Source organism: Saccopteryx bilineata, chromosome 8, assembly GCF_036850765.1.
Source record: "Saccopteryx bilineata isolate mSacBil1 chromosome 8, mSacBil1_pri_phased_curated, whole genome shotgun sequence".
Taxonomy (NCBI): Eukaryota; Metazoa; Chordata; class Mammalia; order Chiroptera; family Emballonuridae; genus Saccopteryx; species Saccopteryx bilineata.
The window spans coordinates 8,451,585-8,469,003 of NC_089497.1; the positions used below are offsets into that span (position 1 = coordinate 8,451,585).

Genomic DNA, 17,419 nt, shown 5'->3' on the forward strand with positions numbered 1-17,419 from the left:
ATCCCCCCAGAAAGGAAGGTGGACTGCCTGGGGCGAGGGCCCCTAGGGTTGGCAGGCACTGCAACTACAGCGCATGGGGGCAGAGGAAGGTGGGAGAGGGGGGGAGAACTAGGGAGAGAAAGTGGGACATGGAAACGGGGAGACACAGAGCCCCTAGCAACAGGGTTTCACAACCTGCACACTGGGGGGGAAATAAGGAAAGAAAAGGGGACACTTGAAACAAAGGACAAGGACACTAAACAAGGAAAAAACCTGGCAGTGAATACTTTATTTTGTTGTATTTAAACAAGCAAGTCTGGGGTATGTCCTTGTGGTCCTCCTGCCCTACCCCCGCCCCCAATTTTCGTATGATGTCATTCAACTGCTTTATTCCGTTTCCCGTCTTCCTGTCCGAGCATCCAGGCCTTTCTCTTTTTCAAGGCGCAATCCTCAGTGCTTGTCTTTAAAGGACAGAGAACTTTCCACGTGGTAGGAGAGTTTAGGACCTGGGAGTGCTTGCAGCAACTAGCAGCTGGCACATTCTGATGGCTCTTTGGGCGTGGAGCAACGCCAGTCAGTCCACGCCCTGGACAAGGAGCTGTCTCTCCCGCAGAGCACTGCAAAGACGCTGCCTGTTAGAGATCTGCAGGCTCGTGAACGGGAAACACCATATAAACAGTGAAAGAAAATCATCTTCTCAAGTTGTTGGATTTTCTCCTTCATTGTCTTAAAAAAAGAAAAGCAACTAAAAATCTTTCATTTAATCAACACAAGCACATATGTACAGCAGTGATTGGAATGTCATCTTGATCTTTGTAATGTTCCTCAGAAACATTACTTCAAGCCAGAGTGTATCTCCAGTGAGCTGAGGACCATCACTCAATGTGTAAATTACCTCCAGACCGTGGCTTAAATTGCCCTTCCTTAAAGAAACAGCTGTTTGTTTGCCCCGTGCAAACACTGACATCACGCGAAGATGTCCGTCCTCACACACAGTTATAAAAGTAGCATATACCACGTATGATACAGCAGTACAAAGTTTTACACATTCATACAAGTAAAATATATAAATTACAGTGAAATAAAGGGAGAGTGGTTCTTCTGTCTTGCGATGGTTCTTCTCAACAGTCATATTGCTGTAGAGAAAATGAAATGTGCGTTAGGTTACAATCAGGCTAAACAAACAATGGTGACATTTCAAGTCTTTTCAATTCCTGTTTTAAGCAGGCGTAAAGCAGACGGACCTCAACTTCAGCAGAGCTCTGGCCAACAATGCCTCAGTAATGCTTCCTAAACCGACCAGACAGACCCGTTGTCTGACTCGCCAGCCGGCCGCAGAACGGGGCTGTGGAAACCGTAGCTCACCTGTGCCCAGTTGGCTTGGGGTGTGTGTGGGGTTGGTTTTTCGTCTTCGAGATTGTAGAGATAGTGCCCTGGGAGTTTCACTCAGGAGTGGGCTCCGTGTGAGTCACCTTTCTAACTAAATGCTACCGAGTTACACGCTTGACTCGTCCCCACTAAAATCCCTGCCCTCGGAAAGTCACTTTTGTCTGATACACAAAGGTAACAGATCTGTTGTGCGGTGTTTGGAAAGAAGCCAGTCCTCCTGCGACCCAGAGGGTGAACCCCACCCCCGTGGGACCCTCTGCCCGCTCCTAGAGCCGAGTGTCCCCCCGCGGAGCCACGACAGCAGCTTTGGTCATGGACACAGTCTGTCTGTCTGTCTGTCTTCAAAATGCAAGAGAGCCCACAGTCCAGCGGGGCCTCACCAGATTTCAGCTCGGCCTCACAGGAAGCCCCAGGCTAAAGATAGGTCGTGTTATAGTAATCCCGGGGGTTCTGGTCGGCCGGCCGCTCCCAGACCGGAGCGCCGGGAAACAGCTCCATGGTGAAGGTCTCCCGTGCTTTTGTCTTCTTGGGAATTTGGCAAGCTCCCAAGGAAATTATTAATCTTGCTGTACTTGTCTGATAAGGAGAACTAGATTTTTTATTTTAACTTCCCCTCAAAAATTATAGAAAGTTTCCATTTACTTACAGCAAAGTTTGTTTGTTTGGTTGTTTAATGCTAACTAACAATGGGCTTTTAGTTCTGTGGGTTCTGTCTTATTGTAAAAGAAAGTTAAGGGACTTTGAACCCAGAGAAATAAATGGCTAGGAAAATATAATTATTTTTTTAACAAAATTTTTAAAGACTTTATTCATTTTAGAGAGGCAAGAGATAAGGAAGAAAGAGCAGGAAGCATCAACTCCCATATGTGCTTTGACCGGGCAAGCTCAGGGTTTCAAACCGGTGACCTCAGCATTCCAGGCTTTATCCACTGTGCCACCACAGGTCAGGCCAGAAAAATATAATTAAATAAATCTGTTTACCTAATCCTGTCTTACGAATTAAGACGTAAATCCACACACCACCCCCTCAAAATTGGACCAAAGCTGAATTTCCATCAATTCAATCATATACGAGATTTAGGAGGCTATAGAAACCAGAACTTTCCCCGTTACTAACGAATGCATATTTCTCTTCAAACTCATATCCCCAGGAAACAAGTGCTTCCTGGTTTTGTATCACAATGAAAGGTTTTTCATGAGCTGCTCCTGAAAGGCGTCTAGGGATTCTCCAGGCTGAGCTGGTTGGGCTTTTTATGACTCCTTATTAGGAAGGAGCCGTAGGACACGCGAAGGAACAGTCAGTGCTGCACACGGTGACGAGCAGGTGCGGGGCCTCATGTGACCCGGGGGGGGGGGGGGTTTGAAGCCTGTCACTCCCTGCCTAGGTGATTTCAGTCGCTCCATCTCCGAGTCACTGTCTCATCTGAAACATGGGTTCAGCACACTGCCGAGCACAGTGGATGTCGTCTGGTATTTGTGACAAGTCGCTGGGGGCGCGAGAGAGGCAGAGGGAGCCCCCGTGTGTCTTTTCGGTCCGCAGTCGGAGCCGCGGCCGCGAAGGGGGCAGTGGGTTCGCGCCCGCGCGGGGCGCTTCGTCTACGGGCGGCACTTGCCGATATTCACGGAGCCAAAGTGTGACGAAGAACCAAAGGAACCCAGGGCCTGGGATGTTCGAACAAACTTATTATCGGGAAGGAAACCGAAAGCTGCCGCCGCTTTGCCGCGGAGGCGGCGTGGGAACAAAGGCTGGTCGGCTAAGCAGCGTTGGATCTAATATTTTTCTCTGTGGTGAAAAACACTGGGGCGGGCCCTGGCCGGTTGGCTCAGCGGTAGAGCATCGGCCTGGTGTGCGGAGGACCCGGGTTTGATTCCCGGCCAGGGCACACAGGAGAAGCGCCCATCTGCTTCTCCACCGCCCCCCTCCTTCCTCTCTGTCTGTCTCTTCCCCTCCCGCAGCCAAGGCTCCATTGGAGCAAAGATGGCCCGGGCGCTGGGGGTGGCTCCTTGGCCTCTGCCCCAGGTGCTAGAGTGGCTCTGGTCGCGGCAGAGCGTCGCCCCTGGTGGGCGTGCCGGGTGGATCCCGGTCGGGCGCATGTGGGAGTCTGTCTGACTGTCTCTCCCCGTTTCCAGCTTCAAAAAGAAACAAACAAACAAAAAAACAAAACACTGGGGCGTTAGGGTCACGGGCGGCACGGAGGCCAGGCAGCGGCTGGCGCCCGGCCTCTTACCTGATGGTGGGTGCAGCAGTAGCCACAGATGCCTCCGAGCATCCCGTTTATCACTTGAACGACACACAGGATGAATTCAAATCCACCCAGGGCCAGCAGGATGGAAAACAGAGAGATATTCCATTCCACGCCGTTCTTGGGTTCAACGCACTGGGACCACGTGGATTTATCAAAAAGGTACCTGCGGATGAACAGAGGAACTCCTGACACACAACCGCACCTGCCGGGATGTCTCAGAAGCTACTTTTTGTCGGGTGTTTTGTCATTCAGGGGAAAAAAAAAAAAGGGAATGAACTAATTCAAAGGCCTATCTCAAATCCTTCTGGCCTATGTCATTCCCCGGCACAACGCCTCAGCCCGATCTCACTGCCATAACCATAAAATCCAGTGGAGAGTACTGAGCTCTCAGTGTGAGCGAGACACCGAGCTGGGCTGGGGACACAACAGTGACCAGGGCCTGGGCTCTGTCCTGGAAACGCTCAGCTGAAGGGGACAGACAACAGGCCGTCTCGGCGCAACAAGGGTACTAATCAGGTAGCCCGAGTGTCTAAGGTCCGCAGAAGGAAGACCCCCCGCCTGGGCCAAGGACAATACCTACTTGGGTAGCTTGCCCACCGGCCTGAGCCTCATGAAGGGACACACCAGACCTTCCATTCTGGTCTGGTCGCTCCAGCCCCTGCACCACTATCGGCCACATACTAGGTTCTCAACACATTTCGTAAGTAATTCAATGATACACAAGTGTCCAGAGTCACTGTGAGGAACGTGAGGATACATGCTGAGGTCGTATCTGAATATATCTACCCCTTCAGAGACTTCCTCAATACCTGGAGGTTCTTACTGTCTGAAAAACTCTCTCACGTTTCTCCTAGACTTTCAACCTCTGCTGCCTCACAGTGTACTTGAGTCCTTAGTGAAACGGGATTTACTCATGTGGGAGAAAGCTGAGACACAGGTCTGGTACGGTTCTTTCCTCATCGCTGCTTCTTACAACAGAACACGGAGGCTGGAAACGAGAGAGCTCACTTCGGAATGGTTCATTAAGCCAATTAGAAATTCAAATTTTTAATTAAAAAAAATTCTGTCCCGCTGGCCCTGTCTTTCTGCGTGCCACAGAAATAGAACCCTGTGATTCCAGGACACAATGTAAAAAAAAAAAAAAAAAATTATTTGGCCCCACGTGGCTATGGGAGCAGCTAGTCACCACTGGCTTGTGACCACCAGGTATCCCCATGTCGTAATCCCTGCACAGGTTGACATGAGGGACGGTGTAGAAGCAGAAGGCTTCTTGTAGAAGCAGGGGTGAGTCATGAGAGGGCGTAGCGTCAAACAGCCATAAAAAAACACGCAGTGCCGGCTCTCACCTCGCCTCACATTCCAGCTGCGTTACTCACCCCCTTTGTAAGAGATGGGTTTGTGCGGTGGTTCTGTACGTCTGTGAGTACATGAATAACCAGTTCCTTCTAGTACACTCAGTAGGTGCCAAACCAAAAAAAAAAAAATCACAATTTTTGCACACCAAAATTTAAACTCCTGTTAAGTGCTAACCTCCCCTCAGGGGTTCCCATTGGGCTGTATCCACTGTAAGCTAGCAGGTCACATTAACGGCGGAGAGTGGCAGTGATCACAGCGTGTCGGCTTCTGTGACACACGCAGCGTCTCGTTGACGACTGCCCTCGGTATTACTGTTTTTCAGGTGAAGTAAGTGACAGGCCAAGAGCTCAGCTCAGGGGTGCTGCCCCCTCCAGGGCTGAGTGCGGAGCTGGGATCAAACCCAGGTTTCTCCAGTTCCCCACTCGACCTTATGACCTTACTGTATGCTCTACAATTCATGGGGGACAAACCTTCTTTGTAATATAAAGGTAATTAAAACTCATTATTCATATTCGTTTTTACTCGTGTAACTCGGAACTAAACCTTTCAAAATTCAAGGAAGGATGACATTCGTTTGTTATAATGTAAATCAGTTCCTATCAGCCATTTCTGTTCTTAAGAACAGGTAAGAAGTAAGTATCAACATAAACAATGTAACATCTTAAATTATCCTGATGTTAAAATAGTGAAAAAGACTTGTTTTATATAGCCTGATCATGTTAACTAACAGTTATTGTGTTCTATGTGTGCACATGTGTGTGGGGGGGTAGTATGGTATTTCATTAGGCTTTGGTTAAATTCACCTAGTTTGCTCCATACAAGGATTCCATAGTACTTTCTTATAAAAGAGTATAAAATCAGCCAATTGTTCTGATTTTATACTCTTTTATAAGAAGAGTGTACCACGCTGCACGCACACAAGCTACAGCTGGGCTGCCAGGGTTCAAATCCTGACTGCATGTCCCAGCAATGTGACTCGGTTAAGTTGTTCCACCTCTCTGTGTTTTTGTTTCCTCATCTTTAACACGAGGGCAGTAGTCAACGTCACCTCGCAGGGCTCTCACGAGGACTGAATGGGGGTATCCCTTCCTCTTAGAGCCCACCCAGTTCGGGACGGAGCATCCATCCTCTGACCCTCTAATGCCTCCTCAGGGGGTGGATGGCTGAATGATGCCTTTCCAGTTTTATGGGTCAGCCGCTGTGACCACGCGGTGGGTAATAAGGCCGTGGGCTCTGTCGAGGAACAAATACTCACTCTCCTTCGGTGTAGCCAAACGTATAGTTCCACTGGTTGTAGGCATCACGACACACGGGTCCTGCCACTAAGCCCAGGGCCGCCACGATGACGCAGTAGCCCGATCCGGCGATGCCGACGAGAGCGGCGACCACGGAAGACAGCATCTGCAGAGGGCGGGGTGGGGGTGGGGGAAGAACACCTGCAGTGAGCCCCACCGTGTCCCCCAGCAGGGCCGAGGCCACCGCACCCCCACAGCCGGACCACCTACCGCGCATCTCTTGCCACAGTCAACGTTGCCACAGCAACCGCAGCAGTCTCCCTGCTCCAGCCCCATGAACACAAACGCCGGCGGCAGGATCTGGTTAGAGAAGGGGCAAATGAAAGTCACGGTCTTCCCCAAATCTACCGGCGCCCGGTTTGGTATCTTTGCTCAACTATATATATATATACATAAAACTATACATTTATATATATACATACATACATATGTGTGTGTGTGTGTGTGTGTGTGTGTGTGTGTGTGTGTATTTCTGACATGGTTGACCGGCTTTGGGTTAAATTGATCAAGTACCTCAGATAATGTGAACTGATGAAGGGGGGAAGCCTCTAATGCAATATGTGTTTGTTTTAAAAAAAAAAAAGAACTCTAACCTTAATATCTGCTTGTTTCCATGTAATGTATCAAAGCGCTCTGCAGGACCGGGGTGTGGTACCGGAGCACTAACATAATAGCCTTTGAATGTGTTTGCTCCACAATAGCAAATGCTGTTTTGGAATTAGATTAAACCTTGTTTTTAACTCGGACTTGTTTTTCGTGATCGAACATAGAGGATGCCAACAATTTGTAACAGAATAATTGAGCCCTTCCTGGGAAGTAGGGCAGATGAAAGCTCCGTGTAATAAGCGAACTGCTCCTCTGAGGCTATGACTCCTGTTGTAGCTTTCTAATAAAACTCTTGAAAGTAAGCATGAAACACTTTGCGCTTGAGATCACAAGCTTAAACAAGTGCAACATTATACTAAGGACAGATGATTGTTTTCACCTTACTGTTTAAATTCAGAGCCGATCTATTGTACCATCATTAGTACAATATGAAAGTTTAAATGCTTTAATAGCCTTTGTTGGGCTAAGAAAACTATTTCATCCAGTATCAGCAATTCCCTGAAACCTCCCTTTACAACTCTCCCCCTCAGCATTTTCAAGTAGCAAGCTCAGGTTTGCACGCATTCTTTCCGTGCTGTGGTTAAAGCTAATATCTTCGGCTCCAGGACTGGCAGGGCAAATTCTTCTCCCTTCAGTTAAAAACAAACCCTGGAAAAAACAACACATTCCACCCCACTCGCTTTAGACACTGGCGCGCTGCTGTCTGTGGGATCTCTGCTAGACACCACACCCCAGGGTTACATAAAGGAGAAAACGTACAGTGCTTTCTAAGTAGCAATGCACTCACAAGTCACTCTTTCTTTCCTTTTTTTCCTGTCACAGATGCCTGAGAACACACAGCAGAGATTTTGGATCCCAAACTCTGTTGATTTGGACAGAAAACCAGCCGACCCCTCCCAGCTCCCCAGAGCAGAACTTTCCGGGACTGCAGGCTTCAGGACCAGGAGCCCCAGGCTCTCCCATCTGACTCACAAGCTAGCGTCGGTTTCTAGTTCTAACGTAAGCACTTAAAAACACAGTCGTTCGCTTTTAGTTGAAAGCGGATTTTGTGACACAAACACCCGATAAAATTCGCACAGCTATACACTTAACCTCAACTCTTGCCTAATCTGCTGCTCTCAGAAGAAGAAGGAACGAACCCCACTGGATTCAGAGACAGGCATTGTCAGAGACTTCCCACGACAACCCGAGAAAGCGCCCCACTGAAGAGGAGAGAGCGCCTGTGAGGTTCTCCTCCTTCTGAACGACGTACCAGCAAGCCCCCGCCCACGATGCCAGAGAAGTACCACACGAACTGGCTGAGGTGCTCCTCGGCCGCGTACTTGGTCTCCCCGTTGGGGAAGTAGAGCAGAATGTTGGCCACGATGCACAGGACGGCGAGCGACACCAGGCTCACGCCGATGCACCGGGCGCACTGCCCGTAGCACATGGTGGCCGGGAGTCTGCGGGGTTTGCTGTTCCCTCTTGACGCTGCTGCTCAGCGATGCCCGGAGCAGAGGAGAGCGTGTCTGTCAGCACAGAAAGCAAAAGCCAGTTTTCCAGCCCATTCCTGCAACCTCTTAAATAGCCTGGGTTCTTAGTCACCCTGTGGATGAGGTACTCTGCTTTCATTGGTCCTGACCACGGGCTGCCCTGGGGGTGGGGGTAGGGGGTGGGGTGGGGGTTTGGCAGGAATGTCCCGCCCTTCAAATGAAATCGTTGGGACAAGTGAAACCCAGGACAGGATGTGAGAAGCAGTCACAGGCAAGAGAGAGAAAATGATTAATCCTCCACAAGGAATCAACTATGCAACTTCTTTACAGGGTCAAGAATCAACAGGAAGTCTCACACGACTTACCAGTAACTGCCAAGCGTAGCCCCCCCTGCGACCTCCTGGCTGGAGGCTCTAAGACAGGGTGGGCTGCGTCCCTGCTCCCAGCAGCCGTGAACTCTGGGGTCATTGACTGCCTCTCTGCACTGATGGAATCCGAGACCGGGGCCGTCTCCTGAGAGGCGAGCTGGTCTCTGTGTGTGTGAAAGGCCAGGTGTTGGAGCCATCGCCCACAGAGTGGAGGCAGCTGTCGCGGGAATGCCCTGCCTCCTTCCCCCTGCCCAGGGCAGGCTCTGTGGGCTGCCCTACTGCCCGGCCCTCCCGGACAGCCGTCTCCAAAACAAACCTGGCACCAAAACAAAGATGGCATTAGTCAGCACAAAGAGCCCGGGCACCTTTCCCTTCCTGAGTATTGCTGTCGGGCAAGGCGATGCCAGGGAGGCCACGGGAGAGCCGGTGTGGTGGGGTTGGGGGCGGGGAGTGGAAGAGAGAGGAGGAGGAAAGAGAAAGAAAGGAACAGAGGAGAAGGGACTTGGCAGGCAGAGCAGATGGAGAGAACCCGGGATGACCGGCCGGGGAGAGTCACCGTTGTCCTGGGGGAGGGGCAGCGGTGGACTCCCCAGCCAGACTCTGAGGTGAGCTGGCGCAGGCCAGGCCGCAGGGAGAGGCAGGGAACGGGTGTCAGACCAGCCTTCTGACCTGGCTGCCTTGCAGAAGGAGAGGTTGGCTCCGAATCTGTTTAACCCTAGAACTGCGGGTCGCAGCGGCCAGCTGGGTGGGGAGAGGACAGGGTGGCCAGATGGGGCCAGGACTGGAGGTTCCTGGTCACCAGGACAGAAGACCAAGGACAGAAAAGAGGCCAGAGGCCAAGGTGACGAGTTGCTGGTTCAGAAAAGAAAGGGGAGCAGGGCCAGCGGACCCAGAAGTTCAGGGAGGTCTGAAGGGTTTGGGCCACACTGGAGGGCGGGACACACACTATAGATGGGGGGACCAGCTAGGACCAGGGGCGTGGCACCCAGACGGGCAGGAGGACCCGAGAGGAAGCATGGCCGGAATGCACCAGCAGGGGCGAGGCCACGGTCCGGACCGGCCGGAGAGGACAGACAAACGGAAAACGAACTGAGCGCAGGCCCGGAAGCCCGGAAACGCTTGCCCTCTCGGGTGCGGGGGAGGCGGACCTCACACCACTGCGCTGTCCAATCCCAGGGCACCTGCGCCCTCAGTCCTGGCTGGCAGTCCTACGGGGGGCAGACCTCACACCACCCCGCTGTCCAATCCCAGGGCACCTGCGCCCTCAGTCCTGGCTGGCAGTCCTGCAGGGTGGCAGACGCCACGGGTGCCAGGCCTGAGGTGGCAGCACAGGTGAGTGACGGGTCCCTCCTGGGGGCAGCTTCATTGTACCTCCCCGCTCTGCCAATCTGTCCCACCTGGGCTCCGACCCTTCGAGGACTTTGCCCCCCCCACAGATATGTAGCCCCCTCCCTGCTTCTCTCTGCACCCCCCCCCCTTGCAGTCAGCAGGGGAGGGAGGACAGAGCGAGGGGAAGGGGCGTGCGAGGAGAACGTCTGGGGAGACAGCCCATCTCCGCCACTGACATTGCTGGGACCCTGTTTCCGGTTGCTGGGACCCTGTTTCCGGGGAGACAGCCCGTCTCCGCCACCGACGTTGCTGGGACCCTGTTTCCGGGGAGACAGCCCATCTCCGCCACTGACGTTGCTGGGACCCTGTTTCCGGGGAGACAGCCCGTCTCCGCCACCGACGTTGCTGGGACCCTGTTTCCGGGGAGACAGCCCGTCTCCGCCACCGACGTTGCTGGGACCCTGTTTCCGGGGAGACAGCCCATCTCCGCCACTGACGTTGCTGGGACCCTGTTTCCGGGGAGACAGCCCATCTCTGCCACTGACATTGCTGGGACCCTGTTTCCGGGGAGACAGCCCATCTCCGCCACTGACGTTGCTGGGACCGTTTCCGGGGAGACAGCCCATCTCCACCACTGACATTGCTGGGACCCTGTTTCCGGGGAGACAGCCCATCTCCGCCACTGACGTTGCTGGGACCGTTTCCGGGGAGACAGCCCGTCTCCGCCACTGACGTTGCTGGGACCCTGTTTCCGGGGAGACAGCCCGTCTCCGCCACTGACGTTGCTGGGACCCTGTTTCCGGGGAGACAGCCCGTCTCCGCCACTGACGTTGCTGGGACCCTGTTTCCGGGGAGACAGCCCGTCTCCCCCACCGACGTTGCTGGGACCCTGTTTCCGGGGAGACAGCCCATCTCTGCCACTGACATTGCTGGGACCCTGTTTCCGGTTGCTGGGACCCTGTTTCCGGGGAGACAGCCCATCTCCGCCACTGACGTTGCTGGGACCCTGTTTCCGGGGAGACAGCCCGTCTCCGCCACTGACGTTGCTGGGACCCTGTTTCCGGAGAGACAGCCCGTCTCCGCCGCCGCCGACGTTGCTGGGGCCCTGTTTCCGGGGAGACAGCCCGTCTCCGCCGCCGACGTTGCTGGGGCCCTGTTTCCGGGGAGACAGCCCGTCTCCGCCGCCGACGTTGCTGGGACCCTGTTTCCGGGGAGACAGCCCGTCTCCGCCGCCGACGTTGCTGGGACCCTGTTTCCGGGGAGACAGCCCGTCTCCGCCACCGACGTTGCTGGGACCCTGTTTCCGGGGAGACAGCCCGTCTCCGCCACCGACGTTGCTGGGACCCTGTTTCCGGGGAGACAGCCCGTCTCCGCCACCGACGTTGCTGGGACCCTGTTTCCGGGGAGACAGCCCGTCTCCGCCACCGACGTTGCTGGGACCCTGTTTCCGGGGAGACAGCCCGTCTCCGCCACCGACGTTGCTGGGACCCTGTTTCCGGGGAGACAGCCCGTCTCCGCCACCGACGTTGCTGGGACCCTGTTTCCGGGGAGACAGCCCGTCTCCGCCACCGACGTTGCTGGGACCGTTTCCGGGGAGACAGCCCGTCTCCGCCTCCGACGTTGCTGGGACCCTGTTTCCGGGGAGACAGCCCGTCTCCGCCACCGACGTTGCTGGGACCCTGTTTCCGGGGAGACAGCCCTTCTCCGCCACCGACGTTGCTGGGACCGTCTCCGCCGCCGCCGACGTTGCTGGGACCCTGTTTCCGGGGAGACAGCCCGTCTCCGCCGCCGACGTTGCTGGGGCCCTGTTTCCGGGGAGACAGCCCGTCTCCGCCGCCGACGTTGCTGGGACCCTGTTTCCGGGGAGACAGCCCGTCTCCGCCGCCGACGTTGCTGGGACCCTGTTTCCGGGGAGACAGCCCATCTCTGCCACTGACATTGCTGGGACCCTGTTTCCGGTTGCTGGGACCCTGTTTCCGGGGAGACAGCCCGTCTCCGCCACTGACGTTGCTGGGACCCTGTTTCCGGGGAGACAGCCCGTCTCCGCCACTGACGTTGCTGGGACCCTGTTTCCGGGGAGACAGCCCGTCTCCCCCACCGACGTTGCTGGGACCCTGTTTCCGGGGAGACAGCCCATCTCTGCCACTGACATTGCTGGGACCCTGTTTCCGGTTGCTGGGACCCTGTTTCCGGGGAGACAGCCCATCTCCGCCACTGACGTTGCTGGGACCCTGTTTCCGGGGAGACAGCCCGTCTCCGCCGCTGACGTTGCTGGGACCCTGTTTCCGGAGAGACAGCCCGTCTCCGCCGCCGCCGACGTTGCTGGGGCCCTGTTTCCGGGGAGACAGCCCGTCTCCGCCGCCGACGTTGCTGGGGCCCTGTTTCCGGGGAGACAGCCCGTCTCCGCCGCCGACGTTGCTGGGACCCTGTTTCCGGGGAGACAGCCCGTCTCCGCCACCGACGTTGCTGGGACCCTGTTTCCGGGGAGACAGCCCGTCTCCGCCGCCGACGTTGCTGGGACCCTGTTTCCGGGGAGACAGCCCGTCTCCGCCTCCGACGTTGCTGGGACCCTGTTTCCGGGGAGACAGCCCATCTCTGCCACTGACATTGCTGGGACCCTGTTTCCGGGGAGACAGCCCGTCTCCGCCACTGACATTGCTGGGACCCTGTTTCCGGGGAGACAGCCCATCTCCGCCACTGACGTTGCTGGGACCCTGTTTCCGGGGAGACAGCCCGTCTCCGCCACTGACATTGCTGGGACCCTGTTTCCGGGGAGACAGCCCATCTCCGCCACTGACGTTGCTGGGACCGTTTCCGGGGAGACAGCCCATCTCCGCCACTGACGTTGCTGGGACCCTGTTTCCGGGGAGACAGCCCGTCTCCGCCACTGACGTTGCTGGGACCCTGTTTCCGGGGAGACAGCCCGTCTCCGCCACTGACGTTGCTGGGACCCTGTTTCCGGGGAGACTGCCCGTCTCCGCCACCGACGTTGCTGGGACCGTTTCCGGGGAGACAGCCCGTCTCCGCCACCGACGTTGCTGGGACCCTGTTTCCGGGGAGACAGCCCGTCTCCGCCACCGACGTTGCTGGGACCCTGTTTCCGGGGAGACAGCCCGTCTCCGCCACCGACGTTGCTGGGACCCTGTTTCCGGGGAGACAGCCCGTCTCCGCCACCGACGTTGCTGGGACCCTGTTTCCGGGGAGACAGCCCGTCTCCGCCACCGACGTTGCTGGGACCCTGTTTCCGGGGAGACAGCCCGTCTCCGCCACCGACGTTGCTGGGACCCTGTTTCCGGGGAGACAGCCCGTCTCCGCCGCCGACGTTGCTGGGACCCTGTTTCCGGGGAGACTGCCCGTCTCCGCCACCGACGTTGCTGGGACCGTTTCCGGGGAGACAGCCCGTCTCCTCCACCGACGTTGCTGGGACCCTGTTTCCGGGGAGACAGCCCGTCTCCGCCACCGACGTTGCTGGGACCCTGTTTCCGGGGAGACAGCCCTTCTCCGCCACCGACGTTGCTGGGACCGTCTCCGCCGCCGCCGACGTTGCTGGGACCCTGTTTCCGGGGAGACAGCCCGTCTCCGCCGCCGACGTTGCTGGGGCCCTGTTTCCGGGGAGACAGCCCGTCTCCGCCACCGACGTTGCTGGGACCCTGTTTCCGGGGAGACAGCCCGTCTCCCGCCGCTGACGTTGCTGGGACCCTGTTTCCGGGGAGACAGCCCATCTCTGCCACTGACATTGCTGGGACCCTGTTTCCGGTTGCTGGGACCCTGTTTCCGGGGAGACAGCCCGTCTCCGCCACTGACGTTGCTGGGACCCTGTTTCCGGGGAGACAGCCCGTCTCCGCCACTGACGTTGCTGGGACCCTGTTTCCGGGGAGACAGCCCGTCTCCGCCACCGACGTTGCTGGGACCCTGTTTCCGGGGAGACAGCCCATCTCTGCCACTGACATTGCTGGGACCCTGTTTCCGGTTGCTGGGACCCTGTTTCCGGGGAGACAGCCCATCTCCGCCACTGACGTTGCTGGGACCCTGTTTCCGGGGAGACAGCCCGTCTCCGCCGCTGACGTTGCTGGGACCCTGTTTCCGGAGAGACAGCCCGTCTCCGCCGCCGCCGACGTTGCTGGGGCCCTGTTTCCGGGGAGACAGCCCGTCTCCGCCGCCGACGTTGCTGGGGCCCTGTTTCCGGGGAGACAGCCCGTCTCCGCCGCCGACGTTGCTGGGACCCTGTTTCCGGGGAGACAGCCCGTCTCCGCCGCCGACGTTGCTGGGACCCTGTTTCCGGGGAGACAGCCCGTCTCCGCCGCCGACGTTGCTGGGACCCTGTTTCCGGGGAGACAGCCCGTCTCCGCCGCCGACGTTGCTGGGACCCTGTTTCCGGGGAGACAGCCCATCTCTGCCACTGACATTGCTGGGACCCTGTTTCCGGGGAGACAGCCCGTCTCCGCCACTGACATTGCTGGGACCCTGTTTCCGGGGAGACAGCCCATCTCCGCCACTGACGTTGCTGGGACCCTGTTTCCGGGGAGACAGCCCGTCTCCGCCACTGACATTGCTGGGACCCTGTTTCCGGGGAGACAGCCCATCTCCGCCACTGACGTTGCTGGGACCGTTTCCGGGGAGACAGCCCATCTCCGCCACTGACGTTGCTGGGACCCTGTTTCCGGGGAGACAGCCCGTCTCCGCCACTGACGTTGCTGGGACCCTGTTTCCGGGGAGACAGCCCGTCTCCGCCACTGACGTTGCTGGGACCCTGTTTCCGGGGAGACTGCCCGTCTCCGCCACCGACGTTGCTGGGACCGTTTCCGGGGAGACAGCCCGTCTCCGCCACCGACGTTGCTGGGACCCTGTTTCCGGGGAGACAGCCCGTCTCCGCCACCGACGTTGCTGGGACCCTGTTTCCGGGGAGACAGCCCGTCTCCGCCACCGACGTTGCTGGGACCCTGTTTCCGGGGAGACAGCCAGTCTCCGCCACCGACGTTGCTGGGACCCTGTTTCCGGGGAGACAGCCCGTCTCCGCCACCGACGTTGCTGGGACCCTGTTTCCGGGGAGACAGCCCGTCTCCGCCACCGACGTTGCTGGGACCCTGTTTCCGGGGAGACAGCCCGTCTCCGCCACCGACGTTGCTGGGACCCTGTTTCCGGGGAGACTGCCCGTCTCCGCCACCGACGTTGCTGGGACCGTTTCCGGGGAGACAGCCCGTCTCCGCCACCGACGTTGCTGGGACCCTGTTTCCGGGGAGACAGCCCGTCTCCGCCACCGACGTTGCTGGGACCCTGTTTCCGGGGAGACAGCCCTTCTCCGCCACCGACGTTGCTGGGACCGTCTCCGCCGCCGCCGACGTTGCTGGGACCCTGTTTCCGGGGAGACAGCCCGTCTCCGCCGCCGACGTTGCTGGGGCCCTGTTTCCGGGGAGACAGCCCGTCTCCGCCGCCGACGTTGCTGGGACCCTGTTTCCGGGGAGACAGCCCGTCTCCGCCGCCGACGTTGCTGGGACCCTGTTTCCGGGGAGACAGCCCATCTCTGCCACTGACATTGCTGGGACCCTGTTTCCGGTTGCTGGGACCCTGTTTCCGGGGAGACAGCCCATCTCCGCCACTGACATTGCTGGGACCCTGTTTCCGGGGAGACAGCCCGTCTCTGCCACTGACATTGCTGGGACCCTGTTTCCGGGGAGACAGCCCGTCTCCGCCACTGACATTGCTGGGACCCTGTTTCCGGGGAGACAGCTCATCTCCGCCACTGACGTTGCTGGGACCGTTTCCGGGGAGACAGCCCATCTCCGCCACTGACGTTGCTGGGACCCTGTTTCCGGGGAGACTGCCCGTCTCCGCCACTGTCGTTGCTGGGACCGTTTCCGGGGAGACAGCCCGTCTCCGCCACTGACGTTGCTGGGACCCTGTTTCCGGGGAGACAGCCCGTCTCCGCCACTGACGTTGCTGGGACCCTGTTTCCGGGGAGACAGCCCGTCTCCGCCACTGACGTTGCTGGGAGCCTGTTTCCGGGGAGACAGCCCGTCTCCGCCACTGACGTTGCTGGGAGCCTGTTTCCGGGGAGACAGCCCATCTCTGCCACTGACGTTGCTGGGACCCTGTTTCCGGGGAGACAGCCAGTCTCTGCCACTGACGTTGCTGGGACCCTGTTTCCGGGGAGACAGCCTATCTCCGCCACTGACGTTGCTGGGACCCGTTTCCTACTCTGTGAGACAAGGCACAGTACGAGATCTGTGCTTAAGTCCCTGATAGTCTGGTAATGATACGGACCCTCTCCCCAGAAAAAGAGAAAAGCACGTATCTGCACACACAGGCTTTTCCTTCTGTTCCTGGGGCTTCACGGACCTCGTCAGTCTCAGTGGCCCCTTTTCCACATTTCCCACGGGCTGGCTGGCTGGAGACCACTTGCTGGCGTCACAGATGCAGATTCCTAGTTGCATCCTCATGGGAATGAATGGAAAGCTCTGGAAGTGGGGCCCAGTCATCTGCATTTTTACAAACATGCCACAGGAGTCCTCTGTCTGCACAGGTTTGGGGACCACTGGCCTGGCCCACAGCACCAGGGATGGGGGGGGGATCAGTTGTATTCGATGTTCTCTGAAGCCACTCTTACCTCCAGCAGCTCCTCAGCACCAGCCGGGCCTATAACACACGGATTGTGGGGTCGCATTGCAACCAGCTGTAAGGCACTTCTGGGCTTGACCTGAGTTCTCTCGAGACAGAAAGGTCCCTCCCCTTCGCCCACTGTTCTGTTACCCCCTGTGGCCCCTTCTGCTCCTACCCCCTCAGCTGGTCATCCAAACGCAGGGTCGTTTCTGGTTTGGGCTCCTGGTTTAAAACCAGATACGGCTTTTTGATTTTTTTTTTTTTGTATTTTTCTGAAGCTGGAAACGGGGAGAGACAGACTCCCGCATGCGCCCGACCGGGATCCACCCGGCACGCCCACCAGGGGCGACGCTCTGCCCACCAGGGAGCGATGCTCTGCCCCTCCAGGGCGTCGCTCTGCCACGACCAGAGCCACTCTAGCGCCTGGGGCAGAGGCCAAGGAGCCATCCCCAGCACCCAGGCCATCTTTGCTCCAATGGAGCCTTGGCTGCAGGAGGGGAAGAGAGAGACAGAGAGGAAGGAGATGGGGAGGGGTGGAGAAGCAGATGGGTGTTTCTCCTGTGTGCCCTGGACGGGAATCGAACCCGGGTCCCCCGCACGCCAGGCCGACGCTCTACCGCTAAGCCAACCGGCTAGGGCCAGATACGGCTTTTTGGACGATTTCTTGAACCACTTGGCTCTGGTCTGAACCAGACTTTTCTCCTGGCTGGGGACCCTCCGTTTCTGAGGCAGGCCTCCACCTGCACCAACACTGTCTGGGCTTCCTGCTCCTCTCCGGCCCC

General features: G+C 57.5%; 2 protein-coding genes across 2 annotated transcripts; both read right to left on the reverse strand.

The window, feature by feature from the left end:
- Positions 1–248: 248 nt before the first annotated feature.
- Positions 249–8,909, reverse strand: TM4SF1 (transmembrane 4 L six family member 1). The gene is made up of 6 exons (XM_066241073.1): positions 8,709–8,909; positions 8,124–8,379; positions 6,476–6,565; positions 6,226–6,371; positions 3,597–3,777; positions 249–1,115 (listed from the first exon to the last, which is right to left on the reverse strand). Exons 2-6 carry the CDS (start codon positions 8,298–8,300, stop codon positions 1,101–1,103), a joined length of 609 nt encoding a protein of 202 aa, XP_066097170.1. The 5' UTR covers positions 8,301–8,379; positions 8,709–8,909; the 3' UTR covers positions 249–1,100.
- A 517-nt stretch (positions 8,910–9,426) lies between these two features.
- On the reverse strand, positions 9,427–14,669 carry LOC136311633 (collagen alpha-1(II) chain-like). The gene is made up of 11 exons (XM_066240791.1): positions 14,445–14,669; positions 13,989–14,264; positions 13,407–13,690; positions 12,885–13,086; positions 12,647–12,802; positions 12,191–12,466; positions 11,708–12,010; positions 10,914–11,241; positions 10,277–10,785; positions 9,802–9,919; positions 9,427–9,452 (listed from the first exon to the last, which is right to left on the reverse strand). Exons 1-11 carry the CDS (start codon positions 14,667–14,669, stop codon positions 9,427–9,429), a joined length of 2,703 nt encoding a protein of 900 aa, XP_066096888.1.
- Between the last annotated feature and the right edge of the window lie 2,750 nt (positions 14,670–17,419).

Excerpts from the sequence above, each read along its gene's own strand:
- TM4SF1 (XM_066241073.1), bottom strand. The coding sequence starts at position 8,300 with ATGTGCTACGGGCAGTGCGCCCGGTGCATCGGCGTGAGCCTGGTGTCG. Across the intron at positions 6,566-8,123 it reads TCGTGGGCGGGGGCTTGCTG|ATCCTGCCGCCGGCGTTTGT; the intron begins GTACGTCGTTCA and ends TTCTCTAACCAG. Across the intron at positions 3,778-6,225 it reads TTTGGCTACACCGAAGGAGA|GTACCTTTTTGATAAATCCA; the intron begins GTGAGTATTTGT and ends GTTCATCCGCAG.
- LOC136311633 (XM_066240791.1), bottom strand. The coding sequence starts at position 14,669 with ATGGGCTGTCTCCCCGGAAACGGTCCCAGCAACGTCAGTGGCGGAGAT. Across the intron at positions 12,467-12,646 it reads GGAAACAGGGTCCCAGCAAT|GGTCCCAGCAACGTCGGCGG; the intron begins GTCAGTGGCAGA and ends CCCCGGAAACAG. Across the intron at positions 9,453-9,801 it reads GGCTTCCGGGCCTGCGCTCA|CTGGCCGCTGCGACCCGCAG; the intron begins GTTCGTTTTCCG and ends CTCCCCACCCAG.